The 19429-nt window shown below is 36.5% G+C and overlaps 1 protein-coding gene across 6 annotated transcripts in view; it reads right to left on the reverse strand.

Annotated features, from left to right (window-relative positions):
* Atg5 (autophagy protein 5) overlaps positions 1-19429 on the reverse strand; it is a 112010-nt gene that overhangs the window by 25670 nt on the left and 66911 nt on the right. For all 6 annotated transcript variants that reach the window (XM_090408775.1, XM_090408773.1, XM_090408772.1 and 3 more), the window contains exon 6: positions 13483-13574. In XM_090408775.1, coding sequence (XP_090264901.1) covers positions 13483-13574 — 92 coding nt within the window. The remainder of the gene's footprint in view (positions 1-13482; positions 13575-19429) is intronic.

A 19429-nucleotide genomic window follows, 5' to 3' on the forward strand; every position in this document is an offset into this window, starting at 1 on the left:
CAACCAGTCGAGCCAGTAGGAAAGCATTCTCGAGACTGGAAGTAGCAATAGCGAATAGGAGATTCTTGGTAAGTCATATCCATCTGCAGTTTTTTAAATCATGGTGATCTTATGATTCTGAAATAATAAAAGCACAAGCAATAATGAAACTGTTTGTTTTAATTTAATTACAGAAGCATTGTCACTAAAGATTCAAATATACTGAGTGATGAAGGTGACCGGATGATCACGTAAATAACATTGATAATTAAGATTTAAATGTATTCATTTTATAAATAATGCGAGCAATTATAAATTATAATGAATACTGAGAATTTAATTATAAATGTAAATTTAGTTTTTTTCCTGAAAAACTTTAGTTTCCGAAAATCCCTGCATATATCTCGCACCATGATTTTTTAACTTTCATTTTCATGAAAAAAGTGCAAGTTATATTCAAGTAAATGTGATATATATGTGTGTGTGTGTGTGTGTGTGTGTGTGTAGGAAGATTGATTGATTTACTTGGTTGATATACAATTTTTAAAAAAATTGAATGACAGGAAACTGAGAAAAATGAAAACAAAGTTTAATAGCACAACTAGTTTCAGCTTGTATCAGCCTTCTTCAGATGCACATTAAAAAAGAAATAACCAGTAAAACATAGAGGAAATAATTGTAAACATCATGGAAAGTTAGTGTATATATATTCAACTTCGGAACGTTAAATCTGCGCATTCAAAACTGTTTTCTCATTGGCTTCATTGTTGGGCATATGCATGCATATAGCATCTCGCGAATGCCAGTATTTGATTGTAGCACAATGACAGTCTGACAGGTTGTAATTCAGGTTGTTGTTGAGATGTAGGGGGTTGAGAATGATTTCTTTTGATTCTATTATCTTTATTTCTAATTCATCGTGGCAACGGAAAATGTCATTAGACTTGTCCCATAGTATGGCTAAGGTTTTCTTCATCAGAATCGGCCAAGAACAGAACATGACTAGACAAAGCACTGGCTCACGTTCTCCTGTAACTGACGTCTCTCTATGTTCTTCAATGCATAACTCGATCGATTTCTCTGTTTGGCCAAGGTGTGGTATATAAGTTGCACCAAATCTGGTAAACACTTGGATATTTAAGGTTGTGATGTCTAGGTTTCGGACGGCTCACTAAGGAGCGAATTTTCGGAAGAGGAGTAAATAAAGTTCTTATGTTGTATTTCCTAAGAACCTTGGCCAATGAGACAGAGCTTACGTATGGTATAGAAATATTACCTTTCACCCTATTGGTCTCTTCATTATTGCGAGTGGGTGGATTTAATAGGAATTTGTCAATTGTTTTTTTGTGAATAACCATTTAGTGAAAAGTAGACCTGAGAAAATCGAGTGCTTTATTACGTTCTATCTCATCATCAAGAAGAGAGCGAGCACGATGTCCTAGTGTACAAATGATTCCAAAGTTTTGAGGAGGATAATGATGAGATTGACCATGGAGATATCTGTTGGTGCGAGTAGCTTTTCTGTAAATCGAGATTTTTAATTTCTCTGAGGAATGGGTCAGTTTGAATGTCCAAAAAAGAAAGAGAACTATTAGCTTCAAACTCAGCCGTAATATGTTCGGATGTTGATTATATAGTTGTTCTAGGAAGTTCAGGAGAGATTCACGGCCATGGCTCCAAATCAGGAAAATTCATTAATATATCTTTTCCAAATTCTTGGTTTTAAAGGATAAGAAGAGATGGCTTTAACTTCTGGATCTTCTAAATAGATGTATGCAAGTATAGGTAACAACGGATTACCCATTGCAAGGTCATAAAATTTTGTTTGTAGATGGTGTCCTGAAACTTAAATTATCCTGAGTGGATGCAATGAGCAAGTAAGGCCATGATCTTTTTAGATAATTTATCTTTGAGTAGTACAAGAACTTTGTCTGTAGGAATATTGGTAAATAAGGAGACTATATCAAAACTAGCCATGATTTCATCTTCCTTAATAATATCTTTTATGCATGAAACAAAATCTGCAGAGTTTTTAATAAAAGCAATGATTTACCAGGAAAACATTTGAGAGATTTAGCCAGATATTTAGAAAGGTTCTATGTTGGAGAATCAATTCCTTCTATGATAGGTCGAAGTGGGGTATTTTTCTTATGAATTTTAGGTAGTCCATATAATCGTGGAATAAGCGGATGGAGAGAACGAAGAGAAATGCGTATGTTTCTAGGTAGTTCTCAGTAGATTGTTAGTAGTTGTGGAGTTCACGTAGGATCTCTCTCTCTCTTTCTTGAGGATCGAGTAAGTGTTACTCCGTAGCAATTCCATCATCTTGTTATGATATTCATCAATGTTAAGAACAACTGGGGCGTTGCCTTTATCCATGGGAAGAATAATTATATTTTTCTTGTTTTGTAACTTCTTAATAGCCTGTTGTTCCGATGAAGAGATATTGTCTGTAGGGGGTTTGGCGTTATTGTTGATGAAAATGGATTCAATGCAAAGTAGGTTTGCTTCTTGGGTAGGAAGAAAGGAGGTAGGTTTTTTGATCTTTGTAATAATTCTTTAGGAATAGATCTGGGAGATAAAATAAAATCCAAAATCTTTGCTGAGGACACTTTTCTCTGCATCAGAAAGATTATAACTTGATTTGTTAATAACAACTTTGTCGGGATGGGGGTGTGGTTTTGAAGAAGTTGAATTTCTTTGTACCATATTTTTTGATAGATAATGCGAGCATTATCTATACAAAAAAGTCTAAATTTGTTAAAAATGAACATGTGCGGTATACATTAGAAAGGCACGAGAGGTAAATCAAATGTAATAACAAAACTAAGGTAGAAGTATTACTTAATATTTATTGAACATTACACTATTCAAATCCAAAAAATTCTTCATCAGACTCAATATTGAAAGAATCAATTGCATTAAAAATTTCGTTTGTATTTCTTCAGCTTCATAATCATTGTCACCGGACAACACTGCATTCCCTTGTGCTTTAATGAAACCATTTCTAACACAGTTTTCACTTACAGCAGCCTAACTTTCTACAATCTACAGCCCTAGAACTAGACATGTCAAAACGAACACTACTTTCTCCAACACTGAACAATCTACCAGCATCACGATTCCCTTTTTTCCTTTGCTACTTCTACCACTTCAAGCTTGAACTGTGCTATGTAGGATTTTCTCCAAGAAGTACTTCTGTCTTCCATGGGTAATCTAATAACAAAATACAAACAGATAATGATTTACTTTATGAAATATTTTAAAAAACAGGATGGCACATGCACATTATCTATACATCAAAAGGAGTGATGAAAATGTTGGGAGTGCACGTTACACATTAGGTGCACGTTATCTATCGAAAAATATGGTATTTGTTAAGAACATCGAATTTTCTAATAAGTTTCAGTTTATTGTCATTTTGAATTCTGGTGGCTTGAGATTCACTTCTCACTTTAAGAAGATTCCAACTGTCACTATCTAGAGATTGTTCAATTTTTTGAGATAACGTGGTGTTTTTACTAAATAAAAAAGCCAGAGTGCATTTAGTATCAAATATCCTCTTGGTGAGAAGAACTTAATAAAGAACTCAATTTTCTCAGGTCTACTTTTCAACTAAATGGTTATTAATAAAAAAACAATTGACAAATTCCTATTAAATCCACCTGCTTGCAGTAATGAAGAGACCAATAGGGTGAAAGGTAATCTTTCTATACCATACATAAGCTCTGTCTCGCCCAAATGGGCCAAGGTTCTTAGGAAATACAACATAAGAACTTTATTTACTCCTCTTCCAAAAATCCACTTCTTAGTGAGCCGTCCAAAACCTAGACATCACAGCCTTAAATATCCCAGTGTTTACCAGATTTAGTGCAACTGTGATATACCATACTTTGGTCAAACAGAGAAAGCGATCAAGTTACGCATTGAAGAACATATGAGAGACATCAGTTACAAGAGAACGCGAGCCAGTGCTCTGTCTAGTCATGTTCTGTTCTTGGCCGATTCTAATGAAGAAAACCTTAGCCATAGAGTCCTATGGGATATTTCCATTGCCATGATGAATTAGAAAGATAATAGAATCAAAAGAAATCATTCTCAACCCCCTACATCTCAACAAAAACCTGAGTTACAACCTTTCAGACTGTCATTGCGTTACGATCAAATACTGGCATTCGCGAGATGCTATATGCATGCATATGCCCAACATTGAAGCCAACGAGAGAACAGTTTTGAATGCACAGACTTCAACGTTTCGACGATAAATATATATATACACTAACTTTCCGTAATGTTTACAATTATTTCCTCTATGTTTTACTGGTTATTTCTTTTTTAATGTGCATCTGAAGAAGGCTGATACTAGTTGTGCTATTAAACTTTGTTTTCATTTTTCTTGGTTTCTAGTTATTCAATTTTTTAAAAAAATATATATATATTTATATAAAATCCTGAATAAGTAGCTGAGTAGAGAACCAATTTCCTGTTCATCTTCAAATTCAGAAGTTGTTCTTACTTCAAAATCATATTGGTACACGAATACGTTGACATTTTTTCCACTTCACACGATTTTGAATTAGTTGTTTCAGGGATAGGGATTATTGTGTGCAAATTTGGTTCTCTGGTAAATGTGATTGGGATATACATAACTGTTTTTTGGGATGTAGGATATGAGGACATATTGAGGGAATGCAGTTCACAAAACCTTGTGAATCAAGGAGATGTTGTGGTCTCACAGGACTGAATAGATTATATGAGTGGACAATAGTATGGAATTGGCAATTCAATGTTGCAAAGAGTCAGGTTCTGAAATTTGGCAGGCAACAATGGAATGCAAAGTATACAATTGGAAGGGAAATTTTGGAGTGAGTTGAGGAGATGGGATGTTGGAGTGGTGATGGTGGACAAAGGTCTGAAGTTCAGAGGTCACACTGCACAAATTGTGAAGTCATCACATCAGATTGTAATAATGATGCAAGGACCTTAACTTGCAGAAATAAAGAGATTCTAGTTCCATTGTGTAAGCCTTTGATCAGGCCTAGTATGAATAAATGTGTGCAGATTTGGCTCTCTGGTTTTCATATGATGAGGATATATTGGAAAAGGTCCAGAGACAACTGACTAAGGTCATAACTTGTCTTTTGGGATGTGGAATATGAGGACAGATTGAGGGAAATGCAGTGTGTGTGTGCACGCGCAAAGTCTTGTGAATAGGAGGAAAACAGAGCATATGATTGAGACATTTAAGTTGGTAAAGAGGTGTTAGTGGGCTAATGTGGAAGAAATTTTTCAGAGAAAGGGGTAGAACATGGGGACATACTTTGAAGCTTTGTATAAGGAGAATGTAAGCAAGGACATAAGGGAGCAGGCTCTTTGCATGGAGTGGTTGTTGAGTGGAATGCACTGCATGACATTGTGATGAATGAGTTTAAACCGTAGTTTGATGGGCTTTGTGTAAAACAGTGTTTGTCGCCTGTGATGAGTCTTTTGACTCCATAGAGGTCTGGTTTAATAATAATTCATATGTTATAACGAATCCTCATGTCACTATGGAGAGTAATTTGCTACCCTGCTTCAGATGTGAATGTGTGGTGTAAAAATGCATTTATTTTGAATGCCAAAATGCTAATCAGGTTCATCCTTAGAAAATGCTATTACCAATCTCACACTTAAGTTTTCAGCTCAACACAAAGAAACATGGGCTTGAATTATTCTGAATGAAGTCAGAAATCACTCCAAGCATATTCAAATCAATGATTTAGTTGATTAAATATTATTTACAGAATTAAATACACTACTTGGAAAGAAGTGAAAGGACAACCCCATGGGCAAGGTGCATTGTACCATGTAATGAGTTATGTGTTTGTAGTATAAATTGGAGGAATATGATGCTCCCAAGCCAGAGCAACTATGTCCAGGTGAAATTGCTGTAAGAAGAGAACTGATAAAGTTTGAAAGAGGCATTGTGATAGGATGCCAGGCTGTAGGTCTATTTCTTTGGCAAATTGTTGACAAATTGGACAAATTTGGGTCAATAAATCAGTGACACCATACCAAGATGGAAGTGCATGGAGTCAACTGCAAGTGCTACCTGCATTGAACAACTCACCACACTCACTGAACATAACTGCAAGGTGCTACAAAGGTTAATATGCAAAAACTACCATTTGTTCAGCCAACACGTTGAATGTAGAGTTCCAGGCACCAAATGGAACACAAATCTGAAAAAAAAAACATTCAGAACCAAGGCTCACAATATGGGTTTCCATGGTAGGACCAAAACGTGCAAGTCCAATATTACCTGACCAATATGCAGCATCGTCTTCGGTGGTGCAAATTCGGCACAATTCATTACTCTGTTATGGAGTAATGAATTGTGCTATACCTTCTACCAAGCAGATGGATGGGTGCATTGTGTTGTGTATGCCCGGTGAACATCTCTTACAAGAGTGCGTAATCTCAACTATGGAATTCGGAGGTGGAAGCGTGATGGTATGGTCCTGTTTTTCCTGGTTTGGCTTTGGACCTCTGTTTGAGGTGCCACGAGCACTGAACTCTGAGAGATATCTGAACATTCTGGGCAATGAAATGCTTCCTGCTTTGTGGTGTTTCTATGGAAATGAACATTGTCTCTTTCATCAAGACAATGCACTATGTCATAAGGCTGCAGCTGTCACTGTGTGGTTTGTAAACATGAACGTCACCACACTGGACTGATCTCCACAGAGCATTGATCTCAACCATAGTGAACATCTGTTAGATGAACTGGAGTATCAGGTGAGGTCAAGGGATGTCAACCCCACAACAGTTCAGGACCTCATTACATATACCTGTAAGAAGAAAGGTCTAAAATTCCCATTGACCGCTATCATATGCTTGTGGAAAGTATGCTCCATAGGATTGCTGCAGTCATCACAGTGAAAGGAAATAAGACACACTGTAATCATAGACATTGCAAAGCATAATCATATGGGTTGTGTTGGTCACATATAGATTCTTCACTCCTATGCTTGTCAATATTGCTGTTAATATGCAGTTTTGTCTGGAGATAAACAACTTCACTAAAATACATTTTTATTATTGACCCCCCCCCCCCCAGTATTTTCTCGCATCATGCATCTAAAATCCACCACACTAAAGAAATCAGTATTGATTTCGGAATTACTCTGTTGCAATGTCATAATTATAAGGACTAACATCAGTGACATACTCTAAAATTGTTTTTATTTATTTATTTTTATGTTGCTTTGTAAATCTGTAGTAAATTTTGTACCATGGGTGGACTAAGGATTTTTTTTTATCAATTATATTTTATCAATTATATATTTTTTTGTATTTTTAATTTTTTTTTTTACATGGTCTGGAAACTCTGCTCTAGAGACCAACATTGGAACTTTTTAAAGCTACTTCAGGCCTCCAATAAGTAGCCTCACACCAGGCAATGACATTTATCTCCCACTTAAGTATATGTAAATAATTTACATTAATTCTTGGCCACTTTCATATTATCAGCATTTCACAATACATGTATACATTACAATAAAATATTTATTATGATTATGATTCAGGCCTCCATGGAGTCACAAAACTCATCATGGGAGGCCCACCCTAGAAAACACAGTCTATCAAAACTCTCCTTGAATCCACTGACTCTTCGTGCTCTCACCACTCTATCAGGCAATGCATTCCACAGTTCAACCACCCTCCATGTAAAGAAACCACTCCTTACTCTATTGCTCATGACTTTCTTTCACAATTTCCAGGGGGGCCTTGTTCTTGTTCCTTCCCCCCTGTTCCACCAAACAAAAGAACTCCCCAGTGTCAATCCTATAACTAACTCTCAACAGTTTAAAGTCTCAATCACATCACCTCTCCTCTTTCTATCTACCAAACTCTACAGTCCATTTTCCCTCAGTCTATCCTCATACCTAACATTGTGCAGCCCTAATATCATTTTTGTTGTCTGCCTCTGCAATCTTTTCATGGTTAATTTATCCCCTACAAGTACTGGGGACCAAATATGAGCACAATAATCCAGGTGTCGTCTGATCAGAACCTTACATAATGAAATGACAATTCTTATTTCAGCATCCTTCTCAGTATTGCAGCAATCCCCCGGGTTACCTTTACCACTTTTACTATGTTTCCCGAATTTCAGGTTTCTGTCAGTCACCACCCCAGATCCCTTGTCTCCTCTACTTCCTCTTGAAGGGCCCAGATCTGCAAACAACTGAATATTCCTCTATAATCCATTGACAATGTCACTGATATAAAGGTTAAGCAGTGCTGAGCCTACCCCCACGTAATCTTCTGCTTCCTTGATACCATTCCCTCATATACAACTCTCTGATACCTATCAGAAAGCTAATCCCCAAACCAGTTCATTAACATGACATCTAAACCCATGTGTTGAAACTTGTATATCAGCTTATTATGTGGCATCCCGTCAAATGCTTTTTTTAAAATCCAAAAAATTGGCAGAATATGCCTTTCTCTCATCAAATACTTGTCACTTTTTTTTTTTATATAAAAGGCAATAATATTACTGAAACGAGCACCCCTTAACAAATCCATGCTGATAACATTACCCTCATCTGTCCAATGCTGTAAATGATCCCTCACTAATTTCTCCAAAATCTTAACTACTAATGAAATACAAATTGGTCTATAGTAGCTGTCAGTTCTTTAGCACATTCTCTCAAAAACCCATGGTGAAATCCCATCCAGTTCCATTGCTTTTCCTGACATCCAGAATACTCAGTATCTGGAACGCATTCTTTTCTTGCACTTCTAAACTCGAACCTGTCTCCCCCCCCCCCAATCCCTCTAGTATTAAAATCTACTTATCCAGGTTGAAATATCTCAATAAAGTGTTCAGTGAACAATTTTTTTTTTTTTGGATCTCATGCCAATCTCTTCTCATATTCCAGTTTTGCCTTCCTCACCATACTAGTCACTTTCCTTGCCTGCATCTTATACTCATCATGCATCTGTATTCCACCCCTCTCCTTATATTTTTTCCATAACCTCTATTTTACCTGCAGTTCCCATCTGATAATATTTTTCTTCTACTTTACTGCTAATAAATATTCCTTCACAAGTTCCCAAACACTGATGACATCTCGCTCTTCCAATTCCTCCATCCATGGAACTGCCTCAAGCTGATTTTCTAAGACAATTATAATCACCTGCCTTATAATTCCACATACAATCCTTTCTCTTTGATATTCCTGCATGTCTATTCATCTTCCAAGTCTAAACCATATGGTTGTAGAAAGTGACTATATGGTCGATCTCTCCAACCAGGGCAGAGATGCCATCTCAATTATAATCAGATCTTCTTCTTGTAGAAAAGCTTATACGTTGGCAACACGACTATTACATTATTTAAGGAATTTCAACATAATTTACAAACATAAATTCTGCACCCCATCTTTGTTTTCCAAATTTTAAAACCTTACATTTTGCAACATTTAACTCACATCCCCATTTCCATGCCCAATCACTCAATTTATTCAAGTCTTCTTGTAAGGCCACAACATCTTCACTACGCTTCATGGTTTGTCCCAACTCCATCCAAATCTTTTGTCCCAACAAAAGATTTGGATGGAGATATTCAGTTGTTTGCATCATCTGCAAACAACTGAATATCTCCATCCAAATTTTCACCTATATTGTTAATATACAAGTTAAACAGTAATGGCCCCAAAGACCCCTGAGGCACTCCACTAGTGACTTTCCTCTTCCTGGATATCGCTCCCCCATTCATAACTTGTTACCTATCAGATAGCCAGTCTCCAATCCAATGCACTAATCTAATATCCAACCCCATCTGCTCTAGTTTGACTATCAATTTATCATGAGGTACTCTATCAAAAGCCTTTGTGAAATCTAAGTATATTACTGTGTATCCTTCTCCTCTGTCCAAGGAAGCAGTCACTTTATTGTAATAAGTAAGTAGATTACTAAAACATGACCTCCCTTTAGCAATCCATGCTGTCCATCAAAGATAATACCGTTGTTGTCAACCCAACTCTGGATCCTAGTTCTCACAAACTTCTCCAACAACTTAACCACAACACCTGACACACGCAGATAGCCTATAGTTTGATGCTTGAGTTCAATCACAAGAGTCTTACAACAGCACAGGTTCCAAGAAAGTGGATGAAGTGGGAAGAAGGTAATATTGTTCTACTGCATAAAGGTGGTGATAAGGCTGTTGCTAAAAATTATAGGCCACATCTGGAATTGTGGTGAAGGTACAAGAGATATGAAAAGTAGGATACAGAAATGGGTTGATAGCAGCAGTATTCTCTGTGGTTGTTAGAATGGGTTTGTTAAAGGGAGATCATGTTTTACTAACTTGCCTATGTACTATAATGAGGTGACAAATGCCTTGAACAAGGGAGATGTATATACAAAAGCTTTTGATAGACTGCCACATGACAAACTGTTAAATAAATTGAAACAGATAGGATTGGATAACAGACTTCTGAGTTGGATCAGTGACTGACTGTCAAATAGGTATAAAAAAGTAGTACAAGGGGGGGGGTGCAGTATCATGAAAGTAGAAGGTCGCTATTGGTGTGCTGCAGGGGTCAGTTTAGAGACCATTGTTGTTCAATTTGTATATTAATGATATGGGGATGAGTTTAACTAGTGATATGCAGCTGTTTACAGATAATGCAAAATTGGGATAAGCAATGAATTGTCACGCAGATGTTATGGCCTTTCAAGAGGACTTGAATAGCTTGCAGGTAAGCAGAACTGTCAGTTCAATGTTGCAAAATATAAGGTTTTGAAATTTGGTAAGCAATGATGGGATGCAAAGTATATACTTGGTGGAGAAACTTTAAAGGAGGTAGAAGATACGAGAAACCTGAAAGTGTTGGTGAATAAAGACCTGAAATTCAGGGGTCATATTGCACAAGTCATGAAGACGTTGGATAATGGCAATGATGCGGAGAATCCTAACATGCAGAAATAAAGAGATAATGATGCCACTGTATAAGGCCTTGTCAGGCCTCATATGGATTATTGAACAGATTTGGTCCACGAGTTTTCATTGATGACGAAGATATGTTAGAAAGGATCCAAAGATGATTTGCAAAGGTGGTCATAGTCTTTGGAATGTGGAGTATGAGGACAGATTGAGAGAATGTAAATTGCAAAGCTTGGTGAATAAGAGGAGGGGGGCTATGACTGAGAAATATAAGTTAGTCAGGGGTTGTTACCAGTTGACATGGAAGAGATTTTTTATAGAATGGGAGAGTAGAACAAGAGGCCATTCCTGGAAATTGTATGAGGAGGGTGTGAGCAGAGGTGCGAGGAGAAGATTCCTTACATGGAGTGGTTGATGAGTGGAATGCATTGCACGTGTTGTGAATGTAGACACATTAAATCAGTTTAATGCACAGTTAGATGAGCTTTGTGTGTGATAGTGTGTACCTCCCAAATGAGTCTTCTCTGACTCATTTGGGAGGTCTCTGTGACATGTATGAGTCACTGTCACGTGTATAACTAGTGTCCACAGAATGCATCATAATCTCCGGTTAGCAATGCCAATGGTGGGAGTCTGTTGTACTGAATGTTAAACATACACAACAGACTATATACACCAACCCCTAGTTTTTTTTGCATGTTTCCAAAGAATCGAAAAGGATTTCCTTCACAAACTGTTTGCATCTTGCCATCACAGATAATGCTGCATTGTACTGCAAATAAGGTGATTATTTAGTTAATTCTCTTACAAAAACTTTAAAAAGTTTTTGTAAATTTTCCATTTCCAAAAACATCTTTCTGATTTAAGCCTTTCTGAGAGGAAAGCCATTTCCAAAAACATCTTTCTGATTTAAATTTTTAAAAAAATAAATAATAAAAAGCTGGGATTCCTGTTTATTATATACTTGATGTTGTTAATTGCAAATTTAGGACAAGTGGAAGTACCCAATTTCAGGTCTAAAAACAAGCATTTTATTTATAAATTCCTACTCTTTTGAATATCATATTCAAAACTTCTGCGTGAAATGATGTATCTTAACAAAGAATGATATAGTAAAATCTCTCACAACCAGCACTCAATTAATCGGCAATACCAATACAACGGCACTTTCAAAGATCTAAATTTAAATCCGAAATTTAAGCCTATGGGATAAGAAAAATATCCAGTGGGCTTGTATTCTGGCAAGATTTGCTGAGCAGTGTTCATCTATGTCAGCACATGAAGTTATGAAACTTCATTGTATACACAGTGAATTTTTAAAGCTCCGGTGACAATCTTGTAAGCAGGCAGACATTCGAAGTTATGTTATGTCGTCGCACTAAGAAATTTACTACAATTTTCATGTGATAATGCATACTGTAATTTTTAAATGCTGTTTAAATTTGATTTTGTGAAATATAAAATTATCATCAGCAAATTCCTGATATATACCCTCAAGGGTATATATCAGGAATTTGATGATGTTATGTGTTTTAAAATTTAAAAAATCCACACGATTTTTGATGTTATTCATTTAATTATGGCTGGCAGATCGAAAAACATGACCAACAAACTTCACATGCTGCAATTTCTACAGATGGCATTACAGTGAACAGGTGAGTTCTCGAAATATATATTCAATTATCTGGCAAAATCTCATATCTGGAATCGGTGAAGTCCCGTTGTTGCTGCTTAAGAGAGATTCTACTGTATTTTGATATTCAGAACTATGTCTATATTATAATACAGACTATCTGTAATTTACAGGGAAAGCATGATGGCTACATTATGATTCTACACATATTCAGATGATTTCACAAGAACATTTTTCATTGTTTGTGCAGCTTCTATGTTCTGATTTCAATGATTTTTAATGATGAATCACGTTTGCTTCCTTGCACTGGATTACATACTAATACTACAGGAGACAAATGCCTCCACAACATACCAAATATCTAACACTGTATATAGATGGCTGTAAATGTTTTCTGTTCTTTAACATAATAAATCTTTAATATAATGTTTGCCTGCTTCCTTCAAGTCAAAGAGGGTTTACTGGTTGGCATATCTACAACAGTCAATAATTAAGGTTTGAAAAGTACACGTGACCATAAAATGCCATTATCTCTGAATACAACAACATACCAGTCTCCCTTGATACATGGATAAAAAACATTTTGTATTAGCATAGTTGAAAGAGCAGCATGTTATACTTATGCAATAGGAATAAAAAAATTCCCTTAAGTGAAGAGCTGAATTAAAGTTTTGGAAGCATTTCCTTCCCCTTTAAATTTTTGAGATGGACAGTAGCAACAAAAACTGAAACAGAAAAATTTGTTTTGGTAGCACATAACAGGAACAGAGTTGCAGACTTCAAGAACCAAACAAACCACAATATCCTTACTGTTGCTCTCCATTCAGCAGTTGTTTAAAAGTCGGCAGACAACTTTTTTGGCCATCCTAGATTTAATGAAAAGATTTATAATCATTATACTTCACAAATGTTTTGCAATTTTGTTTACCTGATAAATTCTGAAGGGTATTAATTTAAACAATTCTTCATTGGTATGTTCCATGAGTCTTTTGTTGACTGCCCAGAACTGATCAAATTTATCTATAAAAGAAAAATTATAATTTATATCATGTATTGTGCATGCAACAAATTAATAGTTTTTATTATTATTATTCAGGCCTCCATAGAGTCAAAAGACTCATCGTGTTTTCACTGAAATAAACTAAACTATATTACAAAGGTGGGAAAAAAATCTGCTAAAATTAAAACATTATGCAAGCACATAGTATAAGAATGTATGGAAATTATAAATTATACATATATTTTGTGGAATGCTAAAAATGATATTAGGATTGTGGAATACTGATTATGAAGACAGATTGAGAATTTGTATTGATAGACTGCAGACACTAGCAAACAGGAGAAAGAGGGGTGACATGATTGAGACTTACAAACTTCTGAAAGCGTCATACAGGATTTCAGTTGATGCAGGGTGGGAAAAGGACAAGAAGGCATCCTTGAAGCTGAGAATGAATGCTGAAAGGAATAGGGGATGAGGGCTAGATTTTTCTTGCATAGAGTGGTGCATGAATGGAATGGATTGCCATTGGATGTTGTGTGCAAGCAGCATGAATGAATTCAAGAATAAGTATGATAGCTTGTGCATGTAGTATGTGGCTCTCCCTCAATGAGTCCTTGTTTCCTGGAGGTTTCTAAATAATAATAATAAATGCAGGATGGTGCTAGTGGTGTATGCTAGTGCATGTGCATATGTATGAAAAAGGAGATATGAAAGAAAGAGGAAAAATAGAGGAGTTCACAATATTGGAAATTAAGGATTCAACAAGTGCTGCACAATGCAAGAGTTGAAGAGACTAGAAAATCACTTGGAAAGTAGCAGGTAAAGATACCAAAACACCTGAAAAAAAAAGTAAAGGAAGGATAGTGAAAATACAAACAGACAAAAAAAAAAGAAAAAAAAAAGGACATGCTGATTCTATTAGAGGCAGCAACAAAAGCATGTTTCCCAGGCACGAAGATTCATGATGTGACTAAAGCAATATGTAATCAAATAAAACAATTAGCTAAATAAAAACATTTAAAAATATTGGGTGAGATTTCCTATACTATTAGGTGAAATGAAAAACGAGTGTGCTGTGTGAGGGGGGGGGGGGTACCACTGATAAAGGACTTATTTTGATATTTTAATCATAAATTCAGCTTTTACCTACCAATTAAAACTAGTATTGTGATACATTGGTGTGATACGGACATCAAGCCAATCCTGGTATAAACACATCACAACCACTGCCTTCCCAGCTTCTAAAAAAAATAGGATTTATCTTTTGCTCAAGATGTTATTTCACTTATTAACTGGATTTATACTGAAAAAGGATTTATTGTTGACTTTGAATAAGTCTGAAATTTTAGTCTAATTATGAAATTCATGTTTGTTAAGGATCATAACTGCAGCTGCCTCAACAATTATTAAGTACAAAAGAATGAGTTGAATATGCATAATGAAGACACCACAATCTGAAAGTTGGGCAGAATGAACCATTTTCAGCCAGTTTAAATGTTTGATAGCTTCCACTTTTCATGCTGATATGTTTTCTAGTAAAGCAAAATGGCAACTTGTATGTCCATTGTACTTTGCAGAGTGATGGTTATTACACATTCAGCAGTAATGAAGAGTAGGATGTAGTCTTTATTTCAGAGGAGACCTTTCATGAGGCAATATGGTGATGAAGCAAGGAAGGTAATCTATTCCGGCATATATCATACCCAGATGACTCTACAGCATTGTCACCCACAGAAAAAAACTAATCTCCTGGCTTTACACTTTGCTTCCAATGTATGCATAACTGATCATGGTAAATGTCCCCCAACCATTCCAGATGCCCAATACAATGCCCCTATACCTTTTCACCAGAAAGAGATAAAAAAAAATATCATCCAAATTAGACACAGGAGTCTTCTGGTCCTGATGGCATTCCTCCAATTATCCTGAAGGTTTGTGCACCAGAACTGACTTTTATCCTCCACTGGTATCTATCCCACAGCTTGGAAAAAAGCCTATGTTCAACCCATTTCCAAGAAGGGTGACAAATCACTGCCATCAAACTATCACTCTATCTCACTCACCTCAGTCCTGTCTAAAGTAATGGAGAAAACCATCAACTCCAACTACTACTCCTACCTCGAAAGCATCCAAAGCTAATAAACAACCACCAGTATGGATTATGTTGCTGTCAATCAACAGGAGATCTACTCACATATATCACCCATTTCTGGCTTACTAAACAAACTTCCATTGTTTGATCTGTTCTGTGCCAACTTCTGCAGTTGGATTGCCAGCTTTCTGTCTGGATGCACACTGTGTGATGGTGGATGGTTCCTTATCCTCTCACCATTCAACTAACGCCGGGGTTCTACAAGGTTCTGTTCTCTCACCAACCCTCCTTCCATATATCAATGACCTACTTCAGTTGATCTCCAATTCAATACAGTTTTGCAGATGATAGCATATTGCCCACCCCCTTTCATTTGATAAACCTTACTGTACACAAATCATCAAACCTACAGAGCATCAATCCCCACTGCCCTCAATTCTGATTTCCAAGCTATCCTCCAATTGGGTTCAGATAACCTCATCAATTTCAATGCTAGCAAAACCCATTTCTGGCTTATTTCTCACAAAAAAAAAAAAACGCTTTTTTTCAGTATTACCTTTGACAACACTCAAATTTCCAGACAAGATGAGATTTCTCTTATTGGAATCTCCCTGACATAAACACATCACACCCACTGCCTCCCCAGCTTCAAAAAAAATAGGATTTCTCTTTTGCTCAAGATGTTACTTCACTTATGAACAGCTGTTAACCTTATACAAATCACAATCCGCCCCCCACGGCTATTGAATACTGTTCTCACATTTGGAGTGAGGCACCTAAGAGCTCCCACAAAATGCTTGCCTTAATACAGAAGACAGCAATTACATTGATTAATAACCTATCTGTTACCAACTCACTTCTCCCACTTTTGCACAGGCATTTGCTTTCTGCAATACGTGTATTCTATAAATATTTCCATGGCAAATGTTCATATAAAATAGTATCCATAATTCCCCCAACTCAGTACTAAGTCTGTTGGAACACGTGTGGCTGCTACCCAACATCCCTTCACAGTACACCTTGAAATTCACAGAACAAGTTTCTTTTCCTCCTCATCTCTGCTACTGCTGTATTGTGGAACAGTCTTCTCCCTGATGTGTTTCCCAAGGAATACAATATACATCATCATCATCAAATTCCTGCCATGTACCCTCAAGGTATGTACGGGATATGATAGTACTACATGAAAAATTAACATTATTACTAACTTCCTATCTACAATTTTCCTCCAAATCAGTCTGTTACTTGTCAAGACTCCAACATTATCAGATCTTATATTTCTATCATCTAAGGCACTTTGTACAGCATCAATCCACCTATATCTTGGTCTTCCTCTGGGTCGTTTTCCTGCCAACTTAGCAGAGAACACTTGTTTTGCTAATCTTTCCTCGCCCATTCTGTTTAAGTGACCATACCACCAGAGATTAGCTCTGCTAACGCATTCCTGGATGCTGACAATGTCAAGTTCTTTCCTAATATCCTCATTTTTAATATGATATTGCCATTGATGCCATCTGTTCATGCCTATAATCTTTCTCAGGACTCTCATATCTGCAATCTCTAGTCTTTGGTCAAGTGTTTTACTTCTGACCCAGCTCTCAGATCCATAAGTTAAAACTGGTTTGAACACTGTCTTCTATACAGCTAATTTAGTGTTCCAACTAATTTCTCTCTTATTCCATATGAATTATTCAATTGACTTCCCACCATATCAGCTTTGCTGATTCTGTTGTCTATTTCTATATTTAATTTACTATCTTCACTAAAAATCGTGCCTAAGTAGCTGAAATGTTTTACTTGTTCCACAGGTTCTCTGTTCACAACACAGTTGACATTTTAAAAAATTCTGCCTATTTTCATTGTCTTTGTCTTTTTATTGCTGACCTTCATACCATATCTATTACAACAGTTATTCAATTTAGTCAGGGAATCTTGCAGACTTGTAGTGGATTTATTTAGAAGTATAACATCATCCGCATAAAGCAAAGAGCTGACATTAACATCTCCAATTTTGATATCATGTTTAATACCACTTTCCTTCATAATGTGATCCATATAGATAATGAATAACAGAGGGGATAATGTACATCCTTGTCTCACATCAGATTTAACATTAAACCATCTTCCTAAACTTCCTTCAATTCTAACTGCTGACTTACAACTTAAATAGAGACTAAGTATTGCTTGATATAATGCCCCATTAACACCATATAACTGTAGCATATTGAACAGCTTCTCTCTTGGCACCTTATCATATGCATTTTCCAGATCAATAAAACTTAAATACAGATCTTTGTTATATTCCCACGGTTTCTCGACCATTTGTCATAAAGTGAAGATCTGATCCTGACAGCCTCTATTTGGCCTGAATCCAGCTTGTTCTTCACCAAGCATTTCTTCCACAATTCTTCTTAACCGTTTCTCAAGTATACTTGCATAAACCTTACCAGGAACACTCAGTAGGGAAATACCTCTGTAATTTTCACATTCAGTTTTATTTCCCTTTTTATATCTGGGTACTATGAGAGCTCTACTCCAATCATCGGGAATTCGTCCCTCTGTCCAGGCCTTCTGAACTATGCAGTGCAGTCACTGTAAGACTTTTATACTACCATACTTCAGCATTTCTGGTCAAATATCACTACAGAAGGTTCTACCTTAGTAGAACCTTCTGTGGGACCATAGGCACAAATAAGTCTCATTGTCCAGTTCCCCATTCTGATATTTGCCCACATCACTCTAGTTGAGATTGTCTGCCATTCAAAAAGATTAGCCTCGTATTTAGTGTTGAATACTATGGCTACTCCTTCTTTTCCCTTGATTGTCATTGCCTGAATATAACATTTTGTATTTATTGCTCAGAGAGATCTCAGTAGTTTTTGTCTTTTTTGTTTCAGTCACCCCTATTATGTCGATCTGGTACTTATCAAATTCCTCAGCTAGCTCCATTTCTTTACAATTCAGAATTCTTATGTTGATAGTACTGATCTTTAACTCTGGTCATGTTAAGTTGGGGTGTGTTTTCAGATTTGTTCCAGTAGCTGACTTTTCATCGTTCGCCCTGCTTCTGTCGAAAACAATGGGGGGGGGGGGGGGGGGGCCTTGTTTAACTAGGTGACACCCCAGCCGGCATAAAATTTTGGAAAAATTTGCCAGCCCATCCTCGTTTGTTCAGTATCCAGGTAGATTCCCAACAGGGTGCACCATGAGAAAGTGAGGATTGGACATTAGGTCAGAAGCAATGGTCTGTTCTCCGCATTCTTTTAAAGGCTATTTGGAGGTCTCCTCTCAGTTATACAGCTTTGACCCTTAAGCACTCTGATAAAATTCACAAAGAACAATATTCATGCTTCGAGGGTAAACTGAGAGAAGAAAAATTAAAAGTATGAAGAATTCACTTCAAAGTCAACAAGTATTTTCAAAAATTATGAAAGACAATAAATCAGCAGTGAGAGCCAGTTATGAAATCAGCTGTTTATTGGCAAAACTTTCCAAACCTTTTAGTGACAGTTCCTTGGTTAAGGTGTATGATAAAAGCAACCAAAAACGTCTGTCCCAAAAATGTGCAAGTATTTCGCGATATATCTTTGTCATGAAATACTGTGATCAGAAAAATAACCAAAATTGCAGATAATCTGCGTGACCAGTTGCAAGGAATATACGCAAACGTACAGTGCTTTTCAATTGCACTTGATGACAGTTTCGATATTCATGATGTGGCTGAAGTTGCTCTATTTCTTCAGGCTTGCGACAACAATATGAATATTACTGAAGAGTTCTTGG

The sequence above is a fragment of the Typopeltis vanoorti genome, chromosome 19 (assembly GCF_054136105.1).
Source record: "Typopeltis vanoorti isolate ZY-2024b chromosome 19, IOZ_Tvanoo_1.0, whole genome shotgun sequence".
Lineage (NCBI taxonomy): Eukaryota > Metazoa > Arthropoda > Arachnida > Uropygi > Thelyphonidae > Typopeltis > Typopeltis vanoorti.